The 17663-nt window shown below is 35.2% G+C and overlaps 1 protein-coding gene across 3 annotated transcripts in view; it reads left to right on the forward strand.

Annotated features, from left to right (window-relative positions):
• The window catches only part of LOC148835071 (attractin-like protein 1), a 416291-nt gene that overhangs the window by 198453 nt on the left and 200175 nt on the right, over positions 1-17663 (forward strand). For all 3 annotated transcript variants that reach the window (XM_088917388.1, XM_088917389.1, XM_088917390.1), the window contains exons 22-24: positions 4565-4659; positions 5820-5898; positions 7804-7961. In XM_088917388.1, the coding sequence (XP_088773514.1) occupies positions 4565-4659; positions 5820-5898; positions 7804-7961 (332 nt within the window). The remainder of the gene's footprint in view (positions 1-4564; positions 4660-5819; positions 5899-7803; positions 7962-17663) is intronic.

The following is a 17663-nucleotide window of genomic DNA, read 5'->3' on the forward strand; positions in this document are numbered from 1 at the left end:
TTCACTACAGCTCACATTTGTTTATGATATACTTTTCTCTGCAGTGTTGTTATAGTATATATTTCACTGCCCTGCATTTGGAATCAGTTTTTGACTTTTTAAGTTCACATAGCATTGTATTATTCATTTGTTCATTGTAGATATTCTTAATACTAATGCAGTTTCTTGCAGTAGATGTTGCCGCCAGTTGGTTTAGCACTTACAGTAGTTCATCTTTACATTGCAGAGGTTATTTGATATAGTTAATATCCATTATGATCTGAAAGCTACTAAGTTTTTGATTTCCTTTGTTTTTGTATGTTGTTTCCTTTAAATATTTTCATAAGGATATGGTACACAACTGTGGACACAAGAGGGGGCCCAAATACTGGTACTGTATGTTAATATAGGAAATGATTTAGGTGCCAATTCTACTTGTTTGTAGATGTATGTATAATATAAACCTGAAATCTAAAAGACTTTAATTTCGGATAAAAAACATTCAAGTCACTCTGCTTTTTGATGCTCAGCTACCTTGCTGTATGTGCAATTGTCCTTAAGTCTGAAAACGTAGTTGCACCACCTCAGAGCCTATAGTATAAACAACCCAAGCAATTTAATACTACAGAGATGTGCCAGAGGTTGTATCTTTGATTGTATTTGGTCTTTTTTTTTAAACACTGCATCACTTGCATTAGAAGTGTTTGGTAATGGTTAAATGTGTTTTTTTAAGAAATTTATAAAATATTTTTTGCCTGGTAGGTGTTTGTCAGATAATTTTGTTACTATCTAATATATACTGAATAAATTGCAGACTGGGACCAATATGTGTTTTAGGGACATTATACGTGCACAAAAAGTGCAAAAATTTAATGTATGGCATTACAAACCTGGTATTTGCAGAATTTAGGCAATTCAAATTAAATAATATAGTTATTGTAGCTAAATAGTTAATTTCTGTTTGAATGGCAAGTAACAGTTGTTAAAATTGAATGGGTCTTTCACATTTTTAGCACATTTATTAGGTCCTTTGGTAGTTTTGTTCAAAACTAAAATGTGTGTTATTTTAGCCTTTCAAAGTAGGGCATTTTTTGTGCTGATTCCAGATCATGACAATCCTTTTATATTAAAATTCTTTATAATGATATTTTCACAATATTATAAATGTTCTTACTTGAGTGTTCTGTACTTTGTATACATTGTAATAGATCAACCCTCAATATCAATTCTGTACTGTTAACTTTATATTGTTATATTTGTTAGCTTTTGTGTTGTGTCCCCACATTGCCTGGTACATGTAAATGATCTGATGACAAACACCTTTTACAGTCTTTTTCTTTAAGCTTGATGTTTCCCATTTTTATATATACTTGTTCTTGTTCTTAAAAAGTCAGCATTTCAGGCAGAAGAAAGAAAGATATACTGTACAGTATATAAAATGAGAATAGAAAAAAAATGTTCAGTTCAGTTTGTCATATTCATGAGTGCAATGGAATGCTTATTTGCATGTATGCTTCCGATGCATATACCATGTATGTATATCATTATTACCGGTTCCTTTTAACACCTCTTCCAGCAGCAGCCTTAGCTTCCCAAGGAGGTCTCCCATGCAGGTACTGGCCAACCTCACACCTGGCAACCTCAGTGTCTTGCCAGTTGTGAGTTTTAGGGTGATATAGCTGCTGGCAAGACACCTGAATGAATTAAATATTCATGTAATGCATTGTCCTTTTCACGTTCATCTTCTTAGTTTCGTCATTGCTGAGACACCTTCTTTTGTCCTTTACTGTTCTTTTCCCGTTGTAATCCTTTGACTTCATTTTTTAATCACCATTGCAGTATTTTATGTCTCTTGGCTTTTCTGTCATCCCTTTTTTCTTTATGTTGTTAGTTACATTCTTTTTCTTATACAGGATTGCGATTTCTTTTTTTCTTTTTATTAATGGCTATTAACCTCTTAATGGTTTGTTAACCTGTTTGGCATATTGAGTTCTCGACTTTAATTTACTTGCTCAAGTTATTACTAAGTTCTTAAAGCACTATCTTTAAAATGTTGTAATCCATTTTTAATGATAGTCTCCATTACTGCTACTTTTAAACTCTCATTGTTTCACTGTGTGCTTTCTTGAAATATTAAACCTGTGCCTTGGACTTGGCTTGTATGGTTCCGGAATATAATTCAAAGCATACCATATAATGCTTTGTAAAGGTTCTCTCATCGCACTCTTTTCCTTGCCTTTTCTTGATTGTTTGAAGAGACTAGATCAATATAGGTATTCCCACAGGCTTGTGCTTTGATAGAGTAAGAAGCCGTTGTTAGCTTTGCCATTTCTTTACAGTAATAGCTAAATGATAACAATTAAGAAGCCTCATAGACCCAATTACTGTTCTGAAGCATCTCAGTGATTGTGGTGCAAACTTAACACATGTGAATGGGTAATAACCACCATAATATTGTTAAAGAGACATGTTTTCTGATTAGGTTTCCAGTTCTGTTTCTTGTTTTGCAGTGGAAGATCACATAGATTAAGATTTTTACAGAAATGAGGGACAACTGTATGAGTTTAATTTGTAGGTCCCCTTGGTAATGATACTGCATATTGCATAGTATTATCTTTAGACTTATGCTGTTCTGGCACCTCTTTTGTCAGTGGAGAAGCATCACCATGGTTCTTGTGCCATACATTATTGAGGCTTGTGTTTTAGTTAATTGTGGATGTGTCAGGTATTGATGGGGCAGCACATGGGATAACTGCATAAGCTGTGTAACCACATAACCATGGGTTCATCTTTCAGTCTGCTCAAAAACATGTTTTTAAACCTATTGCAGCCAAAATAAAAAAAATAATAATTCTACCCCCATCTTGAATAAAGGACGGTAACTATAAAATATTTCTGTAAACTGGTAACTGATTAATCAATTACTGGCATTTTGTTTGTGTACCATTAGATGTGTTCATTACTCCAGAATTAATCATCAATCAATAAAGTGCCTTTTTCAGACTGATTGGAGCATGTCTTTGCTGCAGTGCTTCTGGGAAGAATGAGGCTTCTTTTACTTCTGTAGTGAGTCACGTTCAAAATACTTACTTAATAGATAAAGTCTACAACAATGATATACTGTAAATTACTATGATATTTTTATAGGTTACTATAATGAAAGGTGGTTTGGTTGTCAGTAGAACATAATAAGGAATATTGCTTCTGTAGACCTGCTGGGCTCCATTGTCCACTGGCAGTTATAGAACATAAGAAGTATTTTCATGAAACACAGGGAAATATGTTCCATTTGATTATTTATGTAAGTAATGTACTTTGGCAGAGTCAGTAGGGTCATTTCTGTTTCTTTCTTGTTACACTGTTAAATAGGGAGGTTTAGTACTAGAAGAAGCACATTGATTTTATTTCCTGAGGGTAAAGCAGGAGGAAATGTAACAAGAAGCTTTTACTGAGGAAAACTTTGTTTTTCATTAATCTTAGCATCTCTGTTGCTAAGCATCAGCTGCACATTGGTATTGTTAACAAAGTTTTAAAAATGTGCTGATTGATTCTACTTGTTTTCTCCTGTCTTCTGTGATCTGTGTCACGAGCTATCAACCACAAAAGTCCAAAGCAGTATACTGGTAGTCATTCATTCATTTTCTAACCACTTCATCCAGTACACAGTTGCAAGGGAGCAAGCAATGGATAAACCCTGGATGGGACACCAGTCCATCGCAGGGCACACACAGGCACAAGCATGCACAAACACATGCACACTCATACCAGGGCCAAAGTTGCCAGACGCCAGTTAACATACCTGTGTTTTTAGAGGGTGGGAGGAAACCCCCACAAACACGCAGAGAACATACAAATTCCACACAGGTGGCATTCCAATTCCAGAATTGAACCCAGGTCCCTAGCACTGCAAGGCAGCAATGCTAACCACCGTGCCACTTTCCCTCCCTACTGATAACCAAAGTGTTTATAGGATTTTTAATATGCTATGTTTATTTCAAAGCGTAGCAGGTGCAGTTATAATGCCACTTTCTGTTCCTAGTTAAATGCATCTATAGCATTTGGTAATGATCATAAATGGCAGCTTAAACACTGCAGATTAAATTAACTCTCATGTTAAAAGGTTGATCACAACTAAATGATGTGCATCCTGTGACAGTGTAAACACTTTTAGAATTAATCAGGTGATTACGTACTATTGCATTGTGGTCCTGTGATGGGTGTTGCTTTGATGAGGGAGTGCAGTAAGGCATATTACCTTAGTTAACTATAAACAAATAACTGTTGTCTCTAAACTTAGTTTGTGCTTCCTCTTCTTTGAGTAATGCATTATGTACTGTAACTACAGTACATGGGTGTCGGAATTCTGTACTACTGAATAAACACAAGCGAAGACCCGAGCATGACTGAATGTTAAGCTAGTGTCAATGAAAGAATGCTCATCCTGATCAAATGTACGGGAACAGAAACAACAGTGTAGATACTCCTAATTTTGGAACTTTTTTAGTTAATTTTTGTTTCCGTTGAATTGACCTGTAAATTCACATTTGTGCCATATTTCCTTTAATGCTTTATCTGTGGTTCACAGATAACCTGCTGATAGATTATCAGTTCACCTTCAGTCTTCTTCAAGAGGATGATCACCACTACACTGCTATCAACTTCATGGCCACTCCCGAACAGGTACAGAAGCCACCACTCCAGAGAAATGTAAAGAAGTGATGCTTGTTATTAAGGAGACAACACTTGTCACCTTCACCAAAAACATGTTTTATTCAAGATTAATGAACTCAGGAGTAAATGCTTTTTGGAATAATATACTTTACCAAAAACTGAAAGAAGTGTCTGTTGGCCATTGAGGCTTGAAATATTGCAAGGACTGTGGAATTTGACAGCTTTGAACTTTTACCAGTTTACATACTGTTCATACAGTACATCTTCATGGAATACGTGTCCATAAGAAAAGTTGCACCTAAATTAAAAGATTTTCTTTTAACTATGAAATAATTGCACAAAGCCATTGCAGTCTGTTATGAATATTTCATATTTTTTTTGCCTAATAATACTTGTTTATCCTTTGCAAAATAATTATCTTAGAACATATTGTATATTAGTCCATGTTCATTTATGAAAAACTATTTTTAATAACAAGGAGCTTGTACTCTTTTGTTATCTACTTCATGCAATCAACAAAATAATATAATGGTAAGATCATTACATGTTAGTAAGACTAATTATAAAAACCAGTACAATAATTATGGTCATAACACTCTATGACCAACATAGTGAACTATGTATTTCTCATTAATTTCTAGCAGTTTTTCATTATTCAGTATATTTCAATATACTGCTGTGTGGGATGATTGGGGCATTTTGAAAGAGAACTAAATGATCTGCTAAACTAAATTATCTCTGTCATTCTATAGTTTTCCAATAGATGCACAAGACCACAATGGGAAGTGCATGTTTTAAATAGGACTGGTTAACTAGATCATACGTTTTCCTCCAACATTTTACACAAATTAGCTGTTTGCGGAGATTGGCACCATTCAGAGCTTTTTTGTTGGGGTGCAGTCCACATACACAAAAAAAAGCAGTTAAGTAATTGATAATGAAAAGCACTATATTCAAGTGCAAGTTCTGCTACTCAAGGAATGCAAAAACAAAGATAAATCAAGAACAGGTGTTGAGTCACTGAAGAATATACTGTGATTGAATTGAATTACAGTCAAGTGGAAGAATTTTTGCTTGTTTGAAATATTCTTATTTAGAATAATATTTCATATATTCTTAAATTATGAATTTAAAATGCTTATTTGTTGATATTTTTTTTTCATTCATAGACCAACAAGAACCTTGACATGTCAATTAATGCATCAAATAACTTCAACCTGAACATCACATGGTCTGTTGGTTCAACAGGTAAGATCCTTCTGTTCTCTCCTTGCACATGATCTTTTACTGTCTCCATTGATTTTCTGCAAGGTGGAGATCTGAGGATTATCATGGCAAAATCAAGGTGATGGAAGTCTTCCTTATGCTCCTCAGGACACTCACGACAATGGGAGCTGGTGAACCACTCAGCAGCAGTCAGAATTGTTTGTTTTGTACACTTTAGTTATTTGTGACCATCAGTGCAAAATTTAATATCTTCTTTTCTCTAGACAAGACATTAAAACTACCTTTCAGAACACAATGGTTGATACTGTATGTATAAAAGTAAAAAACAAGCTAATTGTATTTTACCATTAGGATTACACCTTTCTATACTGAGCATCCATACCTTAGTGCTTATTGTTGCAGTGGCAAGATCGGTAAAGATTAATCATTGCACAGAACAGGAGCACAAAATAATACATTGTTGCTTTGTGCTAGCAATAATTAGTTTCTCCATGAAGCTTCCCTTATGTCTTAGATTGGTCTATTCTGTGTCCAAAATATAAGTTCACGCCTAAACTTATTCAGCTCGTTTATTTGTTTGGGCAAGCCTTCAATCTTCCTAATCATGGTCGAGTGCAAATGTATGAGAAGCATGCTTTTTTTATCATGAGAACCATGCTGCATATTAAAACTCTAGCAACATAAATGGACATCACTTTAATGGATTTTCATTCCTTATATTGTTTTTAACTGATAATATCATTCTGAAACTGTTTAATCTTAACCTTTTATTCTTTATTCTTTTATTATGGTTCTTGAGTAATTAAAACTGTTTTGTGTCACCTCAATGAACCAAGTCATTAATTTTGTAAAATGATACAATAGCTTCATTAATATTTAATTTTTTCCTGTTTCTTTAAATGTTCCCCCAATAGAATATCACTCATAATAAAAGCATGGGCTTCAATTTTGAATTCCAGGACTAAATTCAGAAATGTTGTGATTTCAATTAAGATAAATTAACATGTGAGGCAACTGTTGAGGCTGAGATTTTAATGTCTTTGTTTCAGAGATGGTATTCGGAATTACATTTTTGAGATGCCTGGTAACATTAAAATGTTTCTTCTTGTTCTGATAAATAGGGCAAGGTAATCTTTTCTTACACAGGTTTCTGAAGTCTCTGCACTCCATTTTTTCTTCAATTTTTTGAATTAGAAATGATTGTCCCTTCAAAATATTTGAAACTGCTACAGCATTGTAAAATGACAAATCACCCTAAAATAAGAGCTATTTATTTTAGATGAAAGAGCTCATTTTCTTAATAAAATATACCATTATGCTATCTTGTGGCAAATAGGATATGTGAAAAACAAAGTAATTCACCTCATGTGACTTCTATGATGAAAATGTGAGTGTTCTAAATTAAATGCAGAGTCACTAGTAGATAGTAAACACATTGCTATCTTTCATATTGTTAGGGTTAGAAAGATTGCTTGGACTTAATTTACTCCAGAAGCTTTAAAGCAGCAGCAGCAGCACTTAAAACAGAACCATGCTGTATATGAAAAACAAAAAACAAACATGCTTCTGTTGTTAATTCCCATGGTCAATGAAATTCAGAACTTAGAAAGTAATAAAAACATGTCCATTTCATAGAAGGCTCCTTTTTATTCTGTGAAAAGGGATTCATTTCCATCTAGTTTTGCTGCTGGAATACTCAGGCAGTATTCAAAAGCCCACAACTCCTCTGCCAGGCTTGACGTTGCCCATGTTAGCTGTGCAATCCTTTCTTCTCTTCCAACAGCCTGCCACTCACATATACTTTGAGATGGAATCTGTGTTAACTTCAGAACCTCCTTATGTTCTATTATTTACATCCTTCTGCACCACTGATTTAAAAATAGCAGCCTGTCTTAGTAACGATGAAATCTATCACTGTTTTTGTAGCTGGGACAATATCAGGAGAGGAAGTCCCAATAGTCTCGAAGTCAAACATAAAGGACTACAGAGACAGCTTCTCTTGTGAAAAATTCAGCTTCCGCAGCAATCCAAACATCACCTTTTATGTGTACGTCAGCAATTTCTCATGGCCAATCAAAATCCAGGTAAATACTTTTTTTTTTACTTCTACTCTTATAGCTATATTAAGCCCCTGCATTTCAAAGTTTATGAATTGAAATAATCCATCAACATTGAGTATCATGAAGATATGCAGTCTGAGCTGGTCCAGCGTGACCATGAGGTGTTTTTGCAGTGCAAAGAAGCCACACCTTGCTTTTGAAAGGCCTGAATGACAAAAAGTACAAAGTTAGGAAATGAGAAGGCCTTGGATTCCACTCTGGTTAACCAGTAATGTCAAACTGAGCTACACCAGTGTTAGCTTTGGGTATGCTGAGGGGCTTACACACTTTTGGTTTGGCTACCTGGGTCAAATTCTCACTAGTGTGAAACTCCATGCTTGTGCTGAGGGATCCGGGTCTAACAGGATCCTGCTTCATCCTGGACCAAAATGTTTGCGAATGGATTATGTGACAAATAATCATGCCATTTTTAAAGTTTATCTTCCAAAACATTTCTTGTGTGCTGTGTGTGTTTAGTTTGTTTCCAATTAGAATAAAATAAGTAGACATCCAAATTGTTGCAGGACTGGCTTCGGGGGGATTCAGAAATGTCTGTTTATATTGTCATTGATTGGGTCCAAAGAGATTTTAGTAGAGGCATCTGCAGCATGCATCCTCTAAAACCTTTTTAGGGAGGACTATAGGATTTCGGAGGGTGATGTATGCTACTTCAGTGTAGATAATGACTTTAAAAATTGAAGACTCTTGAAAATGCATCAAAAAGAATGATCTGTTCTCAATTCTTGTTTTTCTGTTGCATACTTGTATCTGTAATGCGTGGTGGAATCTTATCATTTAATCAGCCATCTAAAAATGTTTATCTTACTTGCATGACACCATATCATGGTCTACTTAGGAACTAGTCTAGGTAGAGCAGTTACTTTAGACTGGTCATTTGGAATCAACATCTGTAACTTGTCTGCATTTTTCAATAGAAGGCAAATAATCCAAGACAAGGAAATAGTTATTGACCAGCCTGGACCTAACGCACACTGACAGCCATGCTATAGACCAGCTGTTGAGTTATGCTACCAGAAGAAATTCCTCCAACAGAGATGTGGCTTCTTGATTATAGGCCTCAACAACACACTTCCAGTTGCTTTTTTGTGACCCAATGTGGATTATAGCTGATAAGAAAGCCAACATAACATTTCTGCAATTGCAAAATTGGCATGGATATACACTATTGATTCAGTATGTGAGCTTTTTGGCAGTAGTTAAGTGTTTGATTCGTTTTTTTCTTGTGTCATACTTGAATATAATCTAAAGCTCAGATCAAAATGTAGGCCTTTTCTCTTCCTTCAATCAGACAAAAGTATACCTTGTTCTAAATTAAACTCATGACTGAGAGTTCAATCCAAATCGAGGCTTTTATCAGAGACGGCAAAGAACAGTTACATCAGCATTTTAATATGTATTCAAGTATCCACTAATTGTGGTTAATTAAAATTAATTTAGAAGTGTTTTAAAAGTTAACACCATCACCCGGTCTGGAGCTTATGTCTTAAAAGAAATTAATGGAATTACATGCCTGTTCAGTACCTCCAAGATTTTCACCTCAATTAGAAATAGTTATTGCAGCAATATTTATTATTATTTTCTTTTTATGAAAAAAAAATTGTCAAGAAATTAAGAACAGATGCAGCCTATAACCAAATACAAGAGGATTTTATAGTTACAGGCAAGGACTCGTTCTTTGCGTGACCTAAACAAAAGGTTTGCCGCCTAATGTTTGGTTAGCAAGGGATCTTATTCTATACTGTACAAGGACTGGTCCCTAATGTTGTCATTCAGGATCTGCTTGTAAGTTTTCATCCACCTTCTGTTTGCTGAAGGAGAATATAAGAATGGACTGTCATTTTAGATATGCATATTTCCACTGTACAGTATGTTAAATGTGTGTTTATGGATGGAAGTTGTTGAGCTTTTTTTTCATGTGTTCTTCATGAAATTCCTAAAAAACTGCATTCTAGACATAATCAATTGTCTTGCTAAAAACCTCCTTTCAATTTTGAGGATTGAATTCTCTGTATTCTTAAAGACATAGTACCTATCTCTCTGTCCATAATTGTGCCTTAATGGTCTAATGTTCAGTTACGAGTGCTGCAGATTTTCTGGAGTTTGGTGTTTGCCAATGCTTACGTTGTCTTTAATCACATACTTTTTCAGTATTCTGTTGGTTTGCCCTTTCTAGAGAAGTGTGTGTTTTGTGATAATTGTGTACATTCTTCTATTGCTCCTGTGGGATAGGGTTTATCCAAACATTGATGTCAAGGACCTAATAAGGAGTAGGGCCACCCTTTGCCTTCAGAACAGCTTCAATTCTTTTTGGAATGCTGTCATACAAGTTCTGAACTGTGTGTAGTAGGATACCGCACCTTTCTTCAAGAAGAAAAGCCTCCAGTTCTTTGAGGGATGAAGGAGGTGGAAATCTACTTTGCATTCTACGCTCCAGCATGTCCCATAAAGGTTCAATGATGTTTAGATCTGGTGATTGAGGAGGCCATGGAAGGCGTATGACTTTATCCTGGTGTTCATGAAACCACTCTTGAATTTGTTTAGCAGTGTGTTAGGGGGCATTATGATCCTGGAATATGGGAACATGTATGAGGGAACAGTGTTTGCTCAATAGGGTGCACCAGGCCCTGTAAAATGACTCCCACGAGATGGCTGCCCATACCATTACAGATCCCATACCATGTTTAATAGTTGGCAACAGACATTATGGGTTGAAGGCATCCTTTTGCCTTCTCCAAATGTAAACCCATCCGTATGTAGGAAGTAGGGTGAAAGATGACTCGTCAGACCATATTACTTTTTTCCATTGCTCAGGGGTCCAGGTTTTGTGCTCCTTACACTTGGTTATGTGTCTCTGTGCTTTGGCCTTGGATTCAAGCACTTTCCAAATGGCAGCCCTGCCATAAATTCCAGCTTTGTGAAGCTCACGACGTACAGTTTTTGTTACGACTGGGTCACAGAGGTGCTGATTCATTTCTGTGGTAATTTTTGAGGCTGTACATTTGTGGCATTTAGCAACTATCCTGTGAAGCGTCCGTCTATCCCTGTCGGTGAGCTTCGACTTGTAACCACTGTTCCTCTTTGCTGATGCAGTTTGTCCATGTTTGGCATGTGCTGTCATTATTTTTGAGACTGTTCCCCTTGACACATTAAATAATTTTGTCAGTTTTTGTGACCGATGCACCTGCAATTCAGCCATCGACTATTTGGCCTCTTTGGAGCTCTGTTAGTTGCCTTGTGTTGCTTTGAAATCTCACATATCAAAGTGCTCGTTGTCAGACCTCTTTTATAGCTGACAAATACTGCTGATTGGCAATCAACCTAATACAACTCACCTGTGCAGCTGCATTTGTAATTGTGATTTAGTTACTGCAAAGTTAAACTCCTTTTTTCATGTGGTGTTTCCGTTATTTTGTCCACCCCCTGTATGTGCTTACAATGTTTTTCAATTTCAGGAAAGTTTTTTATAGTCTATCGGCTGAAGTTTGTCTATAGTTTTGTTTTTTAATTCATTGTTGGAAAGGTTATTCTGGTATCTTTTTCTTCAGCATTGTATGCTTGTGTATGTTATGCTTTTCTGTGGCCGTGCCCTTCTTAATTTACACACAGATCTTTAGTCAGGTTGCTGAATCTGGTTGCATTTACTGTACTAGAAGCAGTGTTTTTTTGCACTACTTTGTAAAGAGGGCTCTGTGATATGTAAAACTTTGATTTCTAGTTCACCCTATGACCTTGGGGTGGCGAAGATATTAATGGTTTCTTAAATGCTTTGGATTTGGTTTTGAACTGATAAAGTTATAATTTATGATATGTGCATGTTGGAATTGTTGAGCTGTACCTTCAGTGCTGTCCTTTTTATTTTTTTCCTTAAATTTCAGCAGTAATACCTGATAGGGGAAGCCTATAAGTTTACAAGGTTAGTAGTAGTAGTAGTAGTAACAACAACAACAACATCACTTTATTAACCCTTTACAATATCATGCATTAGAATTATCTTGGTAAACTCCAATAGTATGAACATTTTCATCTTATGTAAATGTATGCATACTGTACATCTATAAGGTACAGTATGTGAACTATTCCAAGCCTAGCAGACTGAAAGAGTTCACGGAAAATATTGGTAGATTCTTATACAGAAAAATGCTAAAATCTGAAACTAAGAATGGCGTAATTTATGTAGAATTTTAATACAGTGTGGAGCTTTAGTTCTAATTTCTAATTTTGCTACAGTACATTTGCTTCTAGGAGGCTGCAATATAAGTTTTATTAAGAAAATACATCTCTGCTTCTTTCAATAAGTAACAAAACTGAAAGTGAATAATTGAAATAAAATTGAGGTTCAGGTTGCTCGTTTTTAGATAATGATCAAAGGGTAATTTAAAGTTGGTGTTCTTTATTTGTTAAACATATTCCCAGTTGCAGGATAGCTGGCATTAAGTTCTTTGCGATACCTAAGGCTACAAAGAAGACCAGCTTCCTAGCTCAGATTTTATTGCTGTAAACATGAGGAAATGTACTGATTCATGTGTATTATCCCCACTTCGTACCAGAAACACATACTTTGGGTGTTTTTCAATTAACATACAGTATGCCCTGCTGTGGAAGTTGTCTTTATAAAAAAAACCTTGAAATTCATTGTACTGTAGTTCAGGCCTGATTTTTATTTTTTTTCTTCCAAGTTTCTGCACCGTGCTTATTGATAAATGGGATGAAACTGTTTGAATAACTTTCTGATAAGCTGACAGTATAGATGTCTTAGGAATATGAGAAGCTGATCAGTATGAAACGTGTTATAGAGTATGTGTTTTAAAATATTCACACATACTGTGAAAATAATAATTTGTAATAAATTAGTGAGAAGCTGCATGTTTTTTTTACTTTAAATATGAGATCAAATAGCACTCTGCATGCACATATGTACTGTATACACAACACTTATACACATAAATATAGTTTCAGTTGCTTTGTATGAAATTAAGGAAGGACGTTTGATGGTTGTTGAAAAACGGGAAAAAAACTGTTTTTGAATTCTAAGTATTAAAAACTTCCTCCATTACTGAAAAGTATTTTAAAAGCCAGTTTTATGTCACATAAGATTGTATATTTAGTACACTTTGAAGAAGATTTAAATAAGTTATGTTTGTGAAATCTGTAGTTTATTGTACAGTTATATATATATAATTTATAACAGAACTTTTATAGGTATGCAAATTATTTCCATAATCCTTACTTCTTGTCATTGATTGGAATTATGGATGAGCTGTGGAATTTTGAATTGATTTTTTTGTAAATTGAAATGATCTCTGCATCTCAGAATTTTAATTTTACCTTACCCGAGGTGGGCTGTGATTAATAAGCTGTCTGTAGTCACAGCAGTAATTAGCATTTCTTTATTGCAGAGCCTAAATAATGTCTTTACTCAGTTCTATCCTTGGAAAAATACAGATGAGATTAGTAGCTGGATTTGATGTTCCTTTCTCTATTTCAAAAGAAATATCAATTGCAAATTAGAGAATGGGGGTGATTACATTGAAATGAGAATTGTCTCATTATTACATTTTGATTGCTTCAACTAGAAACCTAAACCACTCTCTTACCTTGGCTCAGAATAAGTGCTCCTTGGCAAACATAGTGGATTTCCATGTAACTGTAACTAGTGTTCACTTTTGAGGGCGAAAAATTTAAACTTCATCAGGGTGGTGGTTAATTAATTTCATGTTTTTGATTGGAGTTGCATGTTTTAAGCAATTAAGCAGTTTATTAAAGTCAAATGTCAGTTAGGCTTCCACAACGATGCTGCGTTTGTACTTTGTAGCAGAAATGAAGGCAACATCCAAGTCTTCTGCATCATGCACTTGAGAGCCTATCTGCTTCTTTTAGTGCTTCAGGCCCACAGTGCGAATAAAGCCCAGGACTGATAAAACTTTTACTTACAACAGTACAGATACACAATGCACTGCTGCCACAAGTTTATTGCTGTAACATATCTCAAGATTCACATGTGTTGCACTATACAGTCCCATTAACATCTTGAGCAGAGGCCTGTACCAGTTGAGTCACTTGTAGAATAGGTTAGACTAGGTTTCTAAAAGTGTTTTTCATTTTTCAAATTGGAACATACTATTGAGTAGGATCAAGGGATATCCCAGTAAAACCAGAAATGTGCTGCTTTTTGAGTCTTTGTCCCATTTAGGAAAGGAACAGGTATTAATTTTTTTCAAGGTTATGCTCTGTTAATCAATATAGGTTTAGAGATTTTGAAGTTGTAATAACTATTTTTAATTCACAATAAAGGTCATGTACAGTAATTGCATGTGCTGTTAAAGCTCCTTTAACAGTCTATAATCTATATTACTTGAATAGTTCCATGTATATAATCACATTTCTGTCAGTATTGCTTTAGTTATTAAAGCAAACTAAAATATTGGCTCTGAGCATCTTAGAAAAGGAGATGTCAGAAACTGTCGCACAAGGATGTTTTTAAACAAATAATATTTTGGGATAGAGTTAATGTACACTATTACATTTTTTATTGTCCTCATCTCTCATTCTGGAAATTTGGTAACCCTGACGCAGGCAGTCCCAGTCTCCTTCTGTGTCTTGTGAAAGGCTTTAACACAAATCTGTTCAGGAGAAAAACCTGCGGAGGCTACTGCCCACACTGCAGCCTGGTAAAAAAGGTACAGGCCAGAAGCAACTCAATCCAGCTTGCTTGTCTGAACACTAGTACTGTAGGTTATAGATCCAAGAACTTCACCACGACAGATTTTCAAGGACACTGGGAAATCTTTTTTTTTCTTTAAAGTTTGGGTACTTTACTGCAAAAGCTTGCAAGTACCTCCAAAGCAGGGAGATCCAAATGTGTCTAAATTATTGTTGTAGTGTGAAATATTCGTTAAGTTTCTGGAACTGCATGGTTGTGGGTTTGTATCCTGGGTGGTGCATTGCCGTTGTATCTTTGAACAAAGTACAGTACATCACTCTAATTGTTCCAATAAAATACCCAGTTGTACAAATAAATGGGTGCAGATATATGTTGCTTTGGATAAAAGTGTAAAATTAAACATTATATACACTTGAAAGCCCCTGCTTTTAGTGATTCTGGTAATCTTAAAGTTGGAATTGAAGTTGACTTCTCAAGCTCTGTTTGGTTTTTGAATGCCTGAATGAAATCTCCACAGACTTTTCAATTCTATGCTTTTGTATGTGGCAGCTGAAGTGTATGTGCTTATTTGTCACACAGTAAAGATGTCTCGTTGTCTCATCAGTGTGCTTTTATGGAATCAGTTTTTTAAAAAGTCAATTATTTTATGATAAATGACATTTCTGAAGCCTTTCAGATTTTTGTTTCTGAATTGTGAACAGTACAGAAACACTGAAAAGAATGGTGCAGCATTTAGTAAAAGCCAGCAGAGCATGTATAATAGAAAAAGGTGGTAACATCAGACCTGCTCGGACTGTTATTGCACATGACATTCTGTAGTGTACTCCAAACATTTGTAGATGGGGTAATTCAAAAGAAACTAGAGATGTCAGAGTCCTTAGTAATTTAACCTCTATTTGTCGTTTGTTTTTCTTAACGGAGAGCTTTCTCTTCCTGACAGCTTGACATTTCCGAATATGTGAAAATAAGACATTTCCCATGAGATTACCTGTTTGGGATTTTATGATTAACCATGAAAAAAGTTATTTATCATTCAAAGTATGCAATGGAAAATTAAACTAAAAAGTCTTGTAATACTCATATTTTTAAACATTTACATGAGAGTAGTTTTAGACGGTAAGAATGCAATGAAGAGGAAGGCTTAGAAGGAAGGACAAAATCTGTAGTTTGTATAAACTGAGGGAGCAAAGTACATTTTAGACATTAGTCATTTGAGTGCTGTCTTACTTTCAGCCACAAGTACACCTCAGTTTAGATTTTGGCAGTAGATATTAAGGACCGTTGTCTTCTCATTATAAAAAGAGAATTTAGAATTATATAGTATAGATTTATGTAGTATATGTTGTCAAAAAAAAACAATAATAGTGAATTCTTGCTTGAAAACAATGATTGTGATGCATATGCACTAAATGTTAGATTATACTGTATGTTTAACCACAGGGCCAGCTGTTGCTAGGATCTTTTTTCAACATGGTAGCTATGTGGACTTCTGAGAGTAGAAGTACCTACTGTGTTAAGATTCTGGCTTCCAATTCCTTTCATTTTCTGCTAAATTACTGATCCGTGATTGTTCATTTTTAATTTTAATTAATTTATTTGAATTCTCAAAGCACAAAATTACCATTTCCAAAACAGAATTAATTTTAGATAGTTGCTTATGGGGACTGACTACCATAAATGACAGCTACCCAGTTCTGCTTCTTCTCCGTTTTTTCTTTGAGTGTCCAGCCTTTAGCCTTATGACATCATTTGCACACAAGAGGCATGCTTTAGGGAAATAAGCAAGGTAATAATTGCTTTTTCTAGCGGAACAGATTTAGATCTAATCTGTCATTGTGACCTTGCACCTTATTTTTGCAGTTCTAAACAGTTTTGATGACATCAGCCTTAACCCAAAACCAAAATATGTATGTATGTTTTAGAGAAAGTTAAACTGCTGTTAACAAAATGAAAGGGTAAAAAAAGTTAGCATAGTACATAATAAAAAAAAATATTTCAGGATGGCTGTCTTGAGCTATTTAGAGGGAAATGTAACTACAGCGTAGTTAACTTGTTGTTCTAACATTCTTAGCTTGATGTTGTGACAGTGTCAGAATAGAATGTTCATTCCAAGAGGTCCCATAGTCCCCTGTTAAAAGATCAATACCCAATACTTCATTAGCAGTCCTTACAGTTCTGTGGAGTCAGCCCTTGTTATAGATCAAATACCTTCTGCAAACACAATGATCTTCAAACAGGGCTGCATTTCTGAATATCAGGAGGAAATAAGGAGGAAATTTTTCTGATCATGTAAGCCCGCACATGTACAACACACAGTTTCTTTTCCAGTTTCCCTCTCTTTAAAAAATATATATTTTTACTTTAGACAGTGTTAGCGGTATGAAGAGGTTAACCTCATGCTCCCTTTCACTATTTCCCTGGGATCCCAAAGCAGTCCCACAAGGACCAGAATGGTTTTCAACAAGAGTTTCTTCCAGATGGTGTTTCATGTTTTCTGCGCTTAGGACAGCCGTTTTGGAGCATGTGGTTTTATATATGTTGGTAAACGGTGTGGCCTTGTTTCTTTTTAATCTATTTCTATTATGTATGTTAGGTTTCTTTCTTGTTGAAAGGCTTCACCCTTGAGCCCTTTTTTTCTAAATAATGGTTACAGCTTTCTCTCTTCAGCCTTTTTCCACAGATCTGACAATACACTAATGATACCCATGCTTGTTCAATACAATGACACATTTCACAGCAGCATTAATTGTGTCCATTCAGATTGGATAAATATCCAAATTACCCTGGCCATGCTTGATTGATAGTTTGGGGCATATTTTAATTAAAACTGGATAGATGGAAATAATGTGGGAATGCCCACCTTTGGAAGCTTGAGAGTAATTGTACAGTAGGTATTGCAGCTCAATAGCATATGCATAAAAACAAGAAAGCAAGAGTTTTCAAATCATTTTGCAGGTTTTGGTATTTTTCAAGAACAGAGGATACATTTTATGTATTATATAGCC

The sequence above is a fragment of the Atractosteus spatula genome, chromosome 5 (assembly GCF_055471065.1).
Source record: "Atractosteus spatula isolate fAtrSpa1 chromosome 5, fAtrSpa1.hap1, whole genome shotgun sequence".
Classification (NCBI taxonomy): Eukaryota; Metazoa; Chordata; class Actinopteri; order Semionotiformes; family Lepisosteidae; genus Atractosteus; species Atractosteus spatula.